At 34.1% G+C, this 16922-nt stretch overlaps 1 protein-coding gene across 1 annotated transcript in view; it reads left to right on the forward strand.

The window, feature by feature from the left end:
- kcnd1 (potassium voltage-gated channel, Shal-related subfamily, member 1) overlaps positions 1-16922 on the forward strand; it is a 56994-nt gene that overhangs the window by 28345 nt on the left and 11727 nt on the right. The window contains exons 3-4 of the mRNA XM_043246039.1: positions 12843-13005; positions 14362-14445. Of these exons, the coding sequence (XP_043101974.1) occupies positions 12843-13005; positions 14362-14445 (247 nt within the window). The remainder of the gene's footprint in view (positions 1-12842; positions 13006-14361; positions 14446-16922) is intronic.

Here is a 16922-nt window from a genome sequence, read left to right on the forward strand (position 1 = left end):
GTGTTAAAGTAATCGTGGGTGTTTTTACCAGATGGATTTAATCTGGTGCTGCACATTGTACTTTGGTGTTCTATCAACAAATGTAGGATGCAGAAAATGCTACTGCGGGCGGCACTAGTGTTCATGAAGTGAAGAAAACTCTGAACCTGACAATTTAACTTCTCTCTAACTTCTGTCCTGCAACCTTTGTGCTGCATGCATGAAGTATCTATCTATCTATCTATCTATCTATATATCTATCTATCTATCTATCTATCTATCTATCTATCTATCTATCTATCTATCTATCTGCCATTCTATTCTATTATACATCCATCCATCCATCCATCCATCCATCCATCCATCCATCCGCCATTCTATTGTATTATCTATCTATCTATCTATCTATCTATCTATCTATCTATCTATCTATCTATCTATCTATCTATCTATCCGGCCATTCTATTGTATTATATATCTATCCATCATCTATCTATCTGTCTATCTATCTATCTATCTATCTATCTATCTATCTATCTATCTATCTATCTATCTATCTATCTATCTATCTATCTATCTATCTATCTATCTATCTATCTGCCATTCTATTCTATCATCCATCCATCCATCCATCCATCCATCCATCCATCCATCCATCCATCCATCCATCCATCCATCCATCCATCCATCCATCCATCCATCCATCCATCCATCCATCCATCCATCCATCCATCCATCCATCCATCCATCCGCCATTCTATTGTATTATCTATCTATCTATCTATCTATCTATCTATCTATCTATCTATCTATCTATCTATCTATCTATCTATCTATCTATCTATCTATCTGCCATTCTATTGTATTATATATCTATCCATCCATCTATCTATCTATTCATTCTGTCATTCTATTGTTCTGTCAATTGGTCTATAAACCTTCAAACTTTTCTTTTTGAAAATCTAGTTGTTCATTTTCTTATAATTCTGAATCAAGGCATTATCAGTTCTGTTGTAAACAGTGAACATGCCTTTGTGTAATTAATGTCTGCCTAGTGGACCATAAAATAAGAATGATAAAAAAAAAAAATCCTACTGACTTACATTGATGCACCTGAGCCAAATCTAGCATCAAGATTCTCGTTGTCTCATTGGTTGGCTCTGTTTACTTCTCTTGGGGCAGTTTTGGACTAGTTTTTTCTTTTTTGGAATCGTTATGAACTGCTTCTGGTCCTTTAAATCAATTACTTTAGAAATGGAAGCGATTTAGATCTCGCATTAATGCATCTCCATTGACTGTCTTTGTCCTCTGGAGATTGGGACTCTGAATACAAGAGACAGGGGCTGATTTGTTTTAGATAGTTAAGTCATGCCCCAGTCGGTCAAGAAATGACAAACAGTGTTTCCTTTTGAAGGCTTTTGTACCTGTTATCTGGGATCTTGACTTTTCCTTTAGATACAAATGCAAAGGTCTTCCTCCTGCACAGTTCAAAAACAGCCTATTACTGCAGAGATGAGCTGTGATATTTGTCCGGATGTTGCTGATGTTGAGCTGGTGTATTTGGAAAGGTTAGTTGTCTCTCAAGAGATATGCTTTTAAAGCTGTAGAATGACAGTGAGCACTAAATTATGTGCTTTTTGTTGGGGTCAGGGTTTTATTGTCTATATAGCTGCAGCTCTGGTCCACCAGGTACACAGTAAAAAGTAAAAATGTGCAAGTGAACGTCTTAAACACTCCGGAAGATTGTAATTTTATGGATTTTTATAGGCTATCTATATCCTAGTGTACTACTAACCACTGACAAATATAGCTTTTATTAGATGAATGCATTACTCTCTAGAAAAACTGATTTAAAATATATCTAAATATAGAGCTTATATATATATATATATATATATATATATATATATATATGATAAAAACACACACAAAATTTTATACATTTTTAAGAAATTACTTTTGCTCATCAAGGCTGCAATTATTTGATCCAAAATACAGTACAGTAAAAACAATAATGTTGTGAAATATTATGACATACTATATATATATATATATATATACTTTTTGTTTCATTATTTTTACACCACCAATCCATCCAGGCTATCGATCCAACAAACTCTTGATTTTCAACCCATGCTCTATTTTGATCTGTTTACATCCACTTTAGGAAGCAAGCTCAACAGCATATACACATGTGAACGTTGAAGCAGGTGGATGTTCACCATTATTCTAGTTTAATGTTCTCATTCAGCCTGCATCAGCGTGACGCCGGGCACAAACTCGTAAATCCGGAGCCGAATGTGAGATACGTGGACGTAATCGCTTGGATTTCTCTGTATTCTGTGGGAAGAAATAAATCACACTTGGCACAGCCGAATGCACTCAGCCAGAAACAGTTCCAGAATGATCATCAAGCCACTATCGGAGACCCAGAACACCCACCCTATCATTACCGCGAAGAATTACAGTGTTGGAGTCCGTCGCCTCCAGGACATTACAATTGTGAGGTTAACCCACATAGACCAGCTGTATTGTACTTCTTCGCTAGCACTACTTGATACAATTTGGGACATGCCTGACTAAATTGATGTTTCTTGCTCGTGCTTTTGCTAGTTTTGTAGACAAATTTTAATCTGCCTGTGTGTGAATTTCAGTGACTCTTTCTTTAATTGCATTTTGTTTTGTGAAAGGAAAAAGGCCCCCGTGAGCACAGCAATTCCTTATATTTCGTAAACTAGACTGCTTTTTATTAAAAAGCTTTCGAGAAATGGATAAGTTGGGCTGGATGAGTAAGTAAAAACAGCCAACAAGTGGCTGGCATGCAGCGGTTTCCACCCGAGAGGGGCTTATACATTAATTTATGAGATTTAAAGACATATTAAATTAAGATTGAAGATTGATTTACGTACGTCTTATGCGTTATGAAGTCACGTTGTATGAGATTAAAACCACAACTGTGAGATGCAAGGGAAAAGTTTTGTGTCTTTAACTGAAAATTGAGTTTTTGATCAGTTTATTTTACAGCAGTGACACGCTCTTTTCCTATTTGACGCTATAAAGTTGCTTTGACATAATCTATATTGTTAAAAGCGCTATATAAAAAAATATAGGTCTCGATTATGAGAAAGTTGTTACTGAGAGATACAGTACTACAATTAAAAGAATTTATACAGTGGGCCGTGCATTTCTAGGCTTCAGTGGCGTCCTACATAAACTAATCCAACTCTTTTTAATAATGACACAATGATGCCATGGCTATAGAAACCATAAATATTACACAAAAATCCATTGCATCACAGACAGGTGTTATAAATGCTGTTAATAAACATGCTGTTAATAAAGCTAGAAACCAAGTTAATACAATTCAACAAGTTTCCGTAGCTGTTTAACCTGCTGCACCGCACATCATCTCTATCTGAGGCATTAAACTGACAAAATGACACAAATACAGTCCGCCCGATGTGCTTACAGACCTTTATTAATTTAAACGTAACTATACCTTACAGAAAGCATTAGTGTAAAACAAATAATGTGATTACAATGCATTTAAAACTTAACTTAACATTTAAACGAACTCTTAACTAACTGATCTCCGTCTTCACGAGTCTGCGGGGAGGAAAATCAGCACAGCTTTACCTGGAAAGTAACATTAAAATTATCAATACATGGAGGTGAACAAAAGCACAGCGTTATGTTTTAAAAGCTATGAATAGATTATTGGAGATAATTTAATAAACATTCTTTTAAAAATAAAACTTAGTCAGTGATTCCGATGGCCCTGATCACTGCACTTAGATATACTTTTCAAATTGAACATATGAAGTTCAAAAAGTGAATTGTAAGATTAAGTTTTAGAATATAAAATGGTAAATAATGAAACCAGATACTAAAGTTAGATATAGTTAGATTTTGAGTTGATACGTTGCATTATAAGAAAAAAAAAAAGTCTGGATTAAGAGTAATAAAGTTAATTTTGGTATTGTGGGATATTAAGTCACACCATGTTATGTAAAGTCACAATTAAGAATAATAAAGTTGCAATTGGTATACATAAGATTTAGAGAATATGATAAGTCTTAATTAATTAAGAGATGAGAAATAAAGCAATAAACTTTAAATTACCGTTTAAAAAGCATCCCAATTAAGCTAGTCCACGTTTTAAAATGGCAGTGTATGTGTTTACATAATATTCATTATTCATGATGCAATAATCCAGTCAATATCCTCCACTGGTTCTAACTCTAGACTGAGTTCCAAAAATATCATTTCTTTTCTTCATAGTATATGTACCGATGCGGTTTCACGGCTTAAATAATCATACAGACAATAGCTACATGATCTAGCGGAGAACACTCGATCATCTCAGGTTTATCCAAAGGTAAAGGCGATCTGTTCCGGCGGTGAATGATACACGGGCTCTATGAGCGTTTAGCATGCTCACGGTGACCAGGTGTTGCTAAGCAGAGATGATTAATGATATTAGCACACTGTGTGGAAACTTCAACACCTCATTTAATTTTCAGCACGCGCTGACAGTTGCCCATTCATAATTGAATCAGTAATTATTTAAATGTGATTAAATCTGAGCGGGAAGGGTTTGAGAGATGGGCTTTTGAACGGGGAAACGTTTGGCATGTCAAGTGGCAATTTTGGACATGTCAGTCGCTTATCGAGAGCGCGTCAGCCGCGGAAGACTTGTGCTCGATAATCGGGACTGTCAGGCGTAATCGCTGGCCGAGTCAAAACGCATTCATTTCTGTTTTGCTCCGTTTAGCTGTCAGGCCCGACAGCTGATGTATTCAGTCGTGAAGCGAAGTAAATGAAGTGTTATGTTTAATCAGAGAGTGTTTCAGAGTTTACGGTACACGCGCCGAGTTTGTAATTGTAGGCGGACTCCTCGTGAATATTTTATGTACATTTAAAATGTCTGTGTCAGGCTAACATGGTCCGTGCTTTGTCAACACCCGCGTTATCTTGCTGAGCGAAACTTGTTGTGCGGTTGCCGTCATATTCGTTACTTGATGGTTATGTATTGCATAGGGAATCAAAAGTTCAAAGATGCGTTAAAGTTGAGCTGTCGCGCTTGTGAGACTTGACTGAAATCTTGAAGATTTTTAATAAGAGTAACATTTTTATAGCAGATTTTTTTTTTTAAAAGATGTTAATATTTCGCCAAGAGTGATATCTATTCTGAGTAAATGCAGTTATTTTAAACTTTCTGTTAAAGAATTGAGTTATTTTTGTGCACAGTGAAAAATTGACTGCGTAACGGTTTTCAACATATTGTTATTTTATTCAACATATAATACTAAAAAAGTTTCTTGAGCCCCAGATGACTTGGAAAACTGGAGTAATATGTATCTGGATAATCTATATAAAGAGATATTATCTGGAGTAATGCATTTTGTGAATGCAATTAGTTTTTGTTTGTTTGCTTTATTTTATATTTAGCTGTAAAGCAAAATTTCGAATTTTATGCCATTATTATTTTTAGTGTATTTTTTATAAAACCTAATATATAAAAATATGTACAGGAATGTTAAATATATATATAAAATATATACAAGAATGTTAATTTATTGACAGACATTTAAAAAAATTGCTATGATTTCAGATATTATCATTTAAAAAAATTTAATTTGATGAAAGCTTTACTTTGCAAGTAATTTAAACTATTCAAAATGCATATGCATATATATATATATATATATATATATATATATATATATATATATATATATATATATATATATATATATATATATATATATATATATATATATGTATATATGTATATATATATATGTGTATATGTGTATATATGTATATATGTATATATATATATATATATATATATATATATATATATATATATATATATATATATGTGTGTGTGTATATATATATATATATATATATATATATATATAATATATATGTATATATATATATATGTATTTATATTTATTTATATATATGTATATGTATTTATATTTATTTATTTATTTATTTTTTTTTAAAATGGTAATGTTTTAGAGAGTCTTCAAATGTTAACTCACACTTATATTTTTCCCTGGTAAAACTCTTGTGCAATGACAGCAAAATTCAAATCAGATACTTCCAGGACTGTCTGTGCAAGCCATTGAGATGAATGGAAATGAGGAAAACTCTCCATTTATTATAGACCTTCTTGGTTGGTGTTGTACAATGAGCTCGAACCCCCTCCCCTCCTCTCTTTCCAATCCAAGTCACACTTTTTGCTATGTATTTAACAACAGCTGACACTTCAATTAAGAATTAAGTAGAAAACGCAACATTGACATGTCCCCTGTTAGCTTTGCTTGAGTTTGAAGCTTTAGATGTCTGCTGTCAGAGAATTTGCATACTGTCAGGACGTTGATTCTATCAGTAGCACAGCTGTAAATGCAATCAGAGGTGTGTATTTATATTCAGACTTGTGTGAGGACACACACTAGCTACAGAGGAGATGTGAAAAAGGGCTGTATAAGAGTAAAAAAAAAAGATGGAGATTGATGGCTAGTGAAATGTAAAAAAAACCGAAATGGTGCGGCTGAAATCCATGAAGCGGTGTTTCCACATGTAATCTGTTCTTGAGTCGCCTCGATTTCCACCAGAAAATGAAAACCACCCGTTCACCGGTTAACCCTTGACCTCCCACTGCTGGTCAGGTATGTTTGTGCGTGTTCGGAGTACCATACTACCATTCTGCAGGATGCGTACTGTGTATAGCATACAAATGTTTGGTTTGCTTGAACATATACCACATTTAGAACGTAGTATACACATGTGGAGCTATTTGTGGAGCAAAGCCCTTGTGGTTTTTCATTTATTCGCTTGGACAACAGAGGTTGTAATGGAAATTAAACAGCATTAGACATTGATGCTCAACATTTTTTTGCTCGCATATATTTTATTGATAGTTGTCATGGATATGGTGCCTAGCAGTGTTAATGCTGCATACAAATCAAACCGCAAATACATATATGAGACATATGTTTCCACACAGAACTGGGGGTAGCATTTTTAATGTTTTAAATAGGGAAATAAAAGTAAAAATAAATAGAAACAAATAGGGAAATGTTAAATTATTTTTAAAAAGACACTTTAAATGTCCAGAAGGTGGTGAAAAATCCCTGTCTTAATAATTGAATCACTCAATTATTCATTCAATCAGTTCGTTCAAATGGCTGGTTCATTCAGAAAGTTACTGGCCGTTTGTCAAACAGGAAACTGCATCGTATGGAGGTCGCATTTGTAGGCTGTCATAAGGAAAGATGTTATTTTATTAACAGTTAAATTTTAAATTGTTGTATTACGCTTATGACTCGCAAATATAATGCTCAGTTAACTAAATTAACCAGGATTGATGACGTATGCAGCCTACAAATGAATCTTTTTGGCAGACGGCCACTGGCTGAATGAATGGTTTACTGAATCGTTGATTCACTCGATTCAATTACAAATGTGCATATGTGGATTCATGTGGATGAAACACCTCGGAGGGCTTTGTTTTCATTGGCGAAATTACTGACGGTGGGTCTAAAATGTCGTTATTATCTTAAAACTTTTATGCAACCTATTTTTGTCTTTCTTCCAGCCAGTGATGATTCTGAAAGAAAGCGCTTAGCGTTTGTTACAGTAATAAATCCATCTTTCACGCGCGCTTGCTAACTGACAGAACCTGTGCTTGCGTTGCTGTTAATGTTATTCTCATATTTTTGCAAACCGTTTGCGTAAATTCATTTAAACTGCATTACGTTGAAAAGGGTAAATTTTATCACTCAACTGAATCCGCACATGCATTTTAAGTTTTCTTGCTCTGTCCAAGTGATAAATGCACATCTTGAATGAGCGCATCAGGAGCTTCTTTTTTTTAATCAGTCAAAGCTAGAGAAATGCCTCTTAATATTACGTATATAGTCTTCGTTCTGCCTGATCTAGTTTTAACGTAAGGGTAAGTGATTAATAATAAAATTGTCAATATGAGGTGAAGATTTTTAATAATCTATTTTTTTTTCCCACTCTAAGAACCTGTAGTCCAATGGAAAGCTTCCATAGATGTTAAAGGTTTGTCAGGGGACCACATATACCAATAAGGAAGCTTTATTTTTGGGCCCTTTTTAGGAGCCTTTTAGTAAACAGTACTAGTGTAAGGATCATTGGAGTAATCTAAGGATCCTTTTTTCAACTTTAAGAACCTTTGATGTCCAATGGAAGGTTTCCGTGGAAGTTCTGGAACTTTTGATGCCAATAAAGAACCGTGTAGTTTTTTTTTTTTTTAAATAGCATGCGGTATATAGCTACGGTGCCGTGCCACGAGCAGTGCATCAACTGTCATTTCTGCACGTTGCCCTTGCGTTACGCGGTGATGATGTCCTCGTCATGCCGTGAAGGACTTTAGGATGACGCGCTTCTAATTGCGAGCGTACAACCGCTGCTATTCATAGCCGAGTTTTGCTGAGTTTAAAGTGATGTCATGTTTCAAGGCCGGGGAAACAGGATTGTATCAGATTCGCAGGGCAAAAATAGGCATGTTTGAGGAAGCAGTATTTTGGGCTCTCTAAATTCCGTCCTCCTGTACCTAATCGTCCTTTTTATCTCCAGCAAGATTTCCACGAGAGAGAGAGAGAGAGAGAGAGTAAGCGGTGACGTCCCAGCGCTGGCGCCTCCGGAGGGAAGGAAAAACTCGGCATCAGCAGTAGTGAAAACAACTGTTTGCTGTTTTCACTCTGATCTGTTCCATGCCGTCGCCGTTTAATCTTCCGTCCCGTTTCTCCTCAATGTTCTCCGTGAACTTCTGGCAAACCTCCTTGACCCCTTTCCAGACCGGCATCTAGGCCAGGCAGCCTCGTTCTTGCCCAGGGGATGTCTGTCTAAGACTTTCTATTACGGGAAAATTAAAGGGATAGTGAGCTCTCCTGGATAATGCCTGAACGATATGCACGAATTTATGCTGCGTAGTAAAAAAAAAAAATACAACGCTGCCCTGTTGCATTACCTGTCCTTTTTCGGAGCAACTTTTACTGTTTGTGTAGCAGTTTTTACGGTTTCATGTTTTAAAGTTATCAGTTTCCGCCTCATGTAGGTAATGAGGCTTTTGCTCTTGCAAATGTTTTTTTTTTCCGTCCTCCTCTCTAACTGCTGATCTCTGCTTTATAGCTGAGTAACAATAGTAAACAGCGGAATGAATGTTCAGAGTTCAAGAAAACGAAGAACCATTGGAGCGATAATAGGCATTGTCATCGTACAAATCTATATCTGCTTCTTGCCCTTTTTGTGCACCCGGGGCCATCTGCCGATGCCAAAATTTGGACGTTTACCAGTTGTAAACAAGATTAGGGGGCCGGGCCGATGTGGATTAGTCCTGGGAGCACGGTGTGTTCTGAGGGCCTGACAAATGAGGGATGCTGGGAAGAGTGTGTGTGTGTGTGTGTGTGTGTTTGAGTCTCTCATCTGATCAGGCTCTTATGAGAAAACTCATATCAGTCTGATGTGTCAATAAAACATAATTGAGAGGCCTGGTCTGATTTATGTGACAGGCTTGGATGTGATGGCTTTTACTGGAGGTTTTCTGAGATGATTTCTTGTTCCCGATCTCTGGAGAGACAGTAAAGAGCACGTTCAAACTGCTGTTTGTCTGTTTTGTCTGCTGTAGCACTGAAAAAATGAAAATTCTGCCATGATCTAATGACTTTCATGTCATTTGACACAGGTGTTGTTTTTCTTCTCCTGTGAAGGAAACGGTTTGGTCTTGGAATTCCTTGGTTTATGCAACAAAATAAATATGAGAGCTGATGTCTTTTGGCCAAGTGTGAGAGAAATGTTTGTCTATCTAATAAACATAATTAGTAAATTGAATTACACACTATTATTAAATATATTTTTCATTTTTAAATAAATGTTCTTTATAATTTTTTATGAATAATTTGTTTTTATTCAGCTTGTTTGAATGAAGCCCCTAACAAGACATGGTTAAATTAGACAATTAATATTAATACAAAAATATAATACAAGGATTCAGTTATTTTTGTAAATGTTTTGCATTCCTCCAAGAATCAAAAAAATAATTTAAATGCACATGTATTAAGAATCTTTTTTTATTTTATTTATTATATTTAAATGATATGATCCAAAAAAAAGAACTAAAGAGAGGAAAAATCAAAGCCTTTGCTAAGGTTTTTTTATTCCCCAATTAATTTTGCATTCACTCAAAAAACCTTTGTTTTATGTCTTCTGTGACACTAAAACGTTTTTGTTTGTGCGACAAAAGTGGATGATTTTTTTGTATGTTGCATTGTAATCGGTGACATGACATATTTGGCCATGTTTTAATTTAGCGAAAGCATGCATGACATTTATGCATGAGAAAAATGTTTCTAAACAATAAATAAACATAACAATCCTTAAAGTCCGAAGTCTTTAAAGCGACATGAAGATGATGATTAAGATGAAGGTAGCATTTCTCTTGAAAGTGCAATCATTTTGTTTATGAGAAAAACATTACATTTCATATTTCTTACTTCACCTTTTCCGTTGACTTTTTTTTTTTGTTTATTTAATAATACTGCAAAAAAATTATTAATTTCAGTGAACTGTTTTTGCTGTCAATCGAATCTAGTGGGCGTGGCCACTCATTAAACGGACGGGAATCAATTATTAAATTCTGAATTGTACCTGATTCTGCTGACCAGACTTCTTAAAATGCTCATATTTCTATAACGCGCTCCCTTAAGTGGCTTATGAAGAATTCCTGTAGCTCAAACAGTATCAAGGTGCTAGCAACCTCAAGATCATGGGTTTGATTCCCAGGGAATGCTTAAACTGATGAAATATAAAGTTTAAATACCCTCTAAAAAAAAAAAAATTAGGGTAGTGCAAGTCACTTTGGGGTTCGTCTAAAAGTCTTATTTATGTCACTATTCCAGAAAAATGTATTTGAGATTTGATTTGCATATACTGTCTGTATTATTGAAGGAAAGTGTTCAGACAGTTTCGGTCTGGTGATGCTGTAGACAGGATATAAGTGCAGAACATCAACATCGCTGTAAAAACAAATATTGGTTTAATTCACGCCACCTGCAGATCGGTCTCCTGTGAAGGGATGGGACATGATGTGAATATGAATGTGGCGTATGATGATTGCGTTCTCTCTCTCTCTCTCCGTCTCTTTTGTTGTGTTGTCAGTGACCGATCCGGGAATGCAGAGTGCACCTCAGAGAAATGTTTATCGCAACAGGAACCTTTCAGAAACATCGGATAAAATAGCATTTCGAAAGTGTCGCTCTCTGTGTAAAGCTCTGAATAATTGTGTTTGGCTGTTTCAGGCCTCATCATCCAAACTATATGCACTGCAGCTACGGATGTTATTGTTGCAGTGGGCTGCATTTTCTGCATATTTTTCTTGCTTGTTTGAGTTATAAAAAAGATTAATGTAATCTAATTCACCAGCTATGAAGCATACGGTTACTTGCGGCTTCCAGAGCTCAGAACTTAGTCTACAATAAGTGCATAACCCAGAATGAGTATTTATTGAATGGCTTATGATTTTTGACCATATTATTAAAAAATAGATGTTGGTTTAATTATATCATACATGACTAAGTATAACAAAGTCATTAAGAAAAAGGGCTGGCTTAAATATGTTTCAAATTTATTTTTAAGGTTAGTTTTTTTATTTTTTTTGTTTTATGTAGCACTTCCGATATTAAGAGACTTGGTTCAAATTTATTTAGTAAATAATAAATATTGATATCATTTTTATATATATATATATATATATATATATATATATATATATATATATATATATATATATATATATATATTCTTCATTATATATTTTTCCCTTAAAATATAATTTGTAATATTTTAGTAAATAATTTACAATAGATAATATTTACTAAAATATTATTATATATTAATTATGTTTATATGTGTATATATTACACTTTGTTAATGTTCTAATTAATAATGTTGAAATTCGTCTGTACTTGATCATCATTAAATATAAACACACATAATTATTTACACATTTAGTAGATTTACTTGTATTCTGTTTATAAGGTATACTAATAATAGTTTAAACAGTGTGCTGTTATGTTTTTATAAATGATCTAATAGATTTGGATCAAGTCTAGATCAAATAATAGCCAAGAGTGCAAGAAACAAACAGAGCTGTTTGAAATGCAAAGTCCAACTGAGTGCATTGCATTGTGTGATATAGTATTTCTCTGATTTGTAAACTGTATACCTTTGCAAATGTCATCCAGAAATTGCATGCATATAGAAAATGTGCATATTGTGCACAGTATGCGTACAGTAAAAGATCTTATGAGTAATATCATACTATGTCGTTCCAAACATGCCTATAGTGTTTCCAGATTTATGAGTTACATCTTAACCATGACCACCTCTGTAAATGAGTTAACCCTCATGCGGTGTGTAGGAGGACAGCACTGATTATGGTTGCTGCAGTGCTGCGGTGTGTGTGTGTGTGTGTGTGTGTGTGTGTGTGTTTATGAGAAGCACATCACCTTAATAGCATCCTGCAATTCTATGATGGTATATTCTGCTATTAAACATGGGTAATGGGTTGCGTTAGGGGTCTTTTAGAGCCCCGAGGGCCTCGGAGATGAGCTTCGGAGCCTTGTGAATTGAAATACGCATGCACTTATCCAAACTAATTTACACAATTACATTAAATGCGACTGCAAAACAGATTCTGAGCAAGCATTGGTCATTAAATAAACGTAATCATATTCGTCCGAGCTGTCAGTTCTCTTTTACACACACACACATACGGGGTTGTAAAGAGTTTGAGTGACGTTGGGTGTTTGTTGCAGGTATGGAGACATGGTTCCAAACACCATCGCCGGAAAGATCTTCGGCTCTATCTGCTCTCTCAGCGGCGTGCTGGTTATCGCTCTTCCTGTACCCGTCATCGTGTCCAACTTCAGCCGGATCTACCACCAGAACCAGAGAGCAGACAAGATGAGAGCCCAGCAGGTAATACAGAACCACTAGATTTGTCCTGGAGACAGAACTGCTAGAGTAGATCATCCACAAATACGGTTTTCTCCTAGCAAAATACGAAAGAATTGTGTGTTATGCCAAATCAAAAACAACTTGATTGCATGTTTTATTTTAAACTGTTAACATTTATGGTTTTAGGATTGAGACACTTTGTGGTTTTCGTCCAATGGAGAATTTGGATACTGTAGAATGCTACAACGTAAACATGGTTTGTGAGGACACTTTCTGTGTCCCCGTAAAACAAAAGGCTTAAAAACGTGCTAAACAGTGTTTTATGGAATTAAAAAAATATATAAGTTTAGGTGTAGGGTGATAGTATAAAAACCATTCCGCCTGTGGAGAGTCCCCATTAACCACAGATGCAAGTGTGTGTATAGTTTACATTTTGGATTACATGTTTTCACACGCAAAATATTTCATTTGTGTTCACAATATACTCTATTGAAAATATTTAGCTACAATTGTTTCACATATATTTTTTATAATATATTTTTTCATAAAAAATGTAATTTGTAATTTTTTAGTAAATAATTCACAATAGGTAAATAGTATTTCCTAAAATATTACTATATATTGCTTATATTTGTACATAAATTAAATTGATTACACTTGGTTAATGTTCTAATGAAATTAGACAATTGTGTGTGTGTGTGTGTGTGTGAGAGACAATATTACACACACACACACACATATATATATGTGTGTGTGTATATATATATATATATATATATATATATATATATATATATATATATATATATATATATATACTGTATATATATATATATATATATATATATATACTGTATATGTATGAACAGTTTATTTGCAAAAACAGATTTTTTTTTCTTCAAAAAATTTTTGAACTTTATATTATCACATTTTTATTGCATTATATTGTTAGTTAGCTGTATTTTTTAACCTAATCAAAATAACCCAGCTGCAGTTTGATTTAGAAATATTGGAATAATTGCATATAAATAAATAAAAGTAAAAAAAAAACGATTTCTGAGTATTGTTAAAAACAAAGTTACCTCTTTTTGTAAATAATATCTTCATATGTAATACATATATATAAGAAGAAAGAAACTCGTGCAAGTTTGGAACAACTTGAGTAAATTATAATAAAATTTTCTATTTGGTGTGAACTATATCTTTAAGTATACCTTCTCTTTTCAGTCTTTGCAGTAAAGTAGCCGAAAGGCATTAACCGAACCACGATGTAACTGAACGGTCTCACTGGTATCATTACTACTCTGAGTCGCAGTAGTTGTGTGTGAAACAAGTGCTGACACGATCGATTCAGATAAATTCTCTTCTGTTTTACAGAAAGTTCGACTTGCCAGGATTCGCTTGGCCAAGAAGGGAACCACCAACGCCTTCCTACAGTACAAAGAAGAAGGAGGATTTCAGGTGAGATTTTTTTTGTCACAATTTGTCTCAAAACAATGCGACCATGTTCTCACCCCCATGTTGCTCCAGACAAGTATGACTGTCTTGCTTCAAAATAAAAGGGGTCATTTTGAGGGCAGCAGTGCTCGGGAGAGACCAAAATCACAGTAAAAGTAGTCCATGCTATAAAAAATAACTCATCTGTTTCTATGCAGACATCTTGCACACTATCATTCAAAAGCTCGGGTCAGTAAGGTCATCTAATGCTTTTTGAAGGTCTCCAATGCTTGCGAATGCTCTCTTATGCTGCATTTACTTGATCGAAAAATACAGTAAAATAGCAGTAATATTGTAAAGACTTATTACGATTTAAAATATCTTTTTACCATTTGAATATATTTTAAAATCAAATTTAATCCTGTGATGCCAAACTGATCCGAACATGTGGAATTTTATTACTGTGAATGCTGTGCATAGTTTGACGCTTGATATTTTTGATGAATGGAAAGTTCAAAAGAGCATTTATAAAATAGTTATAAATGTCACTTTTGATTAATTTAATGCATCCTTGCTGAATAAAACAGTTCATTTTCACTTTTAAAGGACTCCAAACCTTTATTTTCGCCAAAGCATGCTTGTAAAATAATCAAACTTTGAATGAAGTTTCAGTCTGTTCCCAGCACAAGGTTATCCTATAACTTCAGCAGACTTAATTATAGCACACCAATCACGTGGATTCCTTTTATGGTGCTTTTTATGCTTTTTGGGAGCTCGCAAGCACCCATTCCTAGTTAAAATTCTTCAGAATGTCTTTTCGTGTTCCTTGTAAGAAAGGAAGTCATACAATTTTGGTACAATATGAGGGCAACTAATTGATGACAGAACTATAGATGCTGCGAACTGTATATTTAAATGATCTGAATAACAATAGTCCGTGTCAATCTCTCAGGCACATCCCTCACTGAGCGCATCCAACAAAGGACTAGTCGAGAATTAGACAACGTTTGCCTGACATCAGATCTTTAAAAGATACGCAGAGCTTTGCAGCATAAGGGAAATCTTTTAGCGCAGACTTTAAACATCTGACTGTACGAGTCTAGGGATATGTAGATGGTGATATTTGTATGTGTGTTCTGGGAAGTCGTTTAGTTGAAAAGGACTCGTAAGTGTTTTCTCAACTACTGTTAGTATTGTGTCTGCTTACACAGAGTGTAATAGATGCCGCAATGATTCTCCAGCAGAAACGCTTGATATCGGATCTTCCATAATAAGATGGTTTTCTGTTTAGAGGCTAACAGGAGCATCTCGTCTGACAGCAAATTTAAGAACGAAAAAACAACAATTCATGCACGTTACTGGCGAAGCTGGTGATGTTTTTCTTAAATACGTATGTTTGGCCCAATAGATGGAGTACTTAAAGGGACAGTTCACATGAAGATGATCATTTTGTCATTATTTACTCACACTTATGTTGATCTAAACCTGACTTTCTTTCTTAGAACGCAAATGAAGATAGTGTGTGTGTGTGTGTGTGTGTGTGTGTGTGTGATATATATATATATATACACACACAATGTGTTGATGCACTCCATATTAAAAATACAATAACTACACGCTATGAATTAGTTAAGCAATAGTAAATAGTCAGTTCATCCTTTATAAAGCATTGTTTCAACATTTATAAATACAGCTATAAATGCCTTGTTAAGTATTTATAAGCATATTTACAAACGAGATTTAATGACTCAGTTCAGAACAAATAAACAAATGCGACACAGATATACAGAACTATTCATTTCAAGATGAACATATTCAAGATCAGAATATGAAACCGTACAACTCTTCACTTTCTATGAAATCACAGGAGTTTGTTTTTCATTTATGCAGTGTATAGTTGTACAGTTAGATTTTTTGCATCCCTCCGCGTTTGTTGTTTAACTTTTCTGTTTGGAAGATAAACGAGACTTTAAATCTCCTTTATAAATGCTTTACAAGGTATTAGTCCTCACTTTAGATGAGCTCACAAAAACAGACTGCTGAATGCTTTATAACTACATAACTTATTCATAAATTACAGCAAGAATATGTGTTAATAAAACGTTTATTCAACTATTATCATGTGTCTTAATAATGAGATTTATTCATGTACATTTTAATAATTTATCATTTACTTAGTCTTTCTGAATGATCTTATTAAATAAACACTGACAACTCCTTAATAACCGGTTTGTAAATAACATAATAATTTAGAATTGATCATTAATAAAATGTAAAACAATTCTTAAACATTATTTTATATTTATATATATATATATATATATATATATATATATATATATATATATATATATATATATATATAAATTTTTTTTTTTAAGAACCAGGCATTTATATATGCACTTGAAAACTGTCTACGAATGCTTATTAATGTTGGAACAATGGTTTATAAAGGATTTATTGAGTATTTACTAATGATTCATAGTGTGTATAAAGTGTTA

Source organism: Puntigrus tetrazona, chromosome 8 (assembly GCF_018831695.1).
Source record: "Puntigrus tetrazona isolate hp1 chromosome 8, ASM1883169v1, whole genome shotgun sequence".
Taxonomy (NCBI): domain Eukaryota; kingdom Metazoa; phylum Chordata; class Actinopteri; order Cypriniformes; family Cyprinidae; genus Puntigrus; species Puntigrus tetrazona.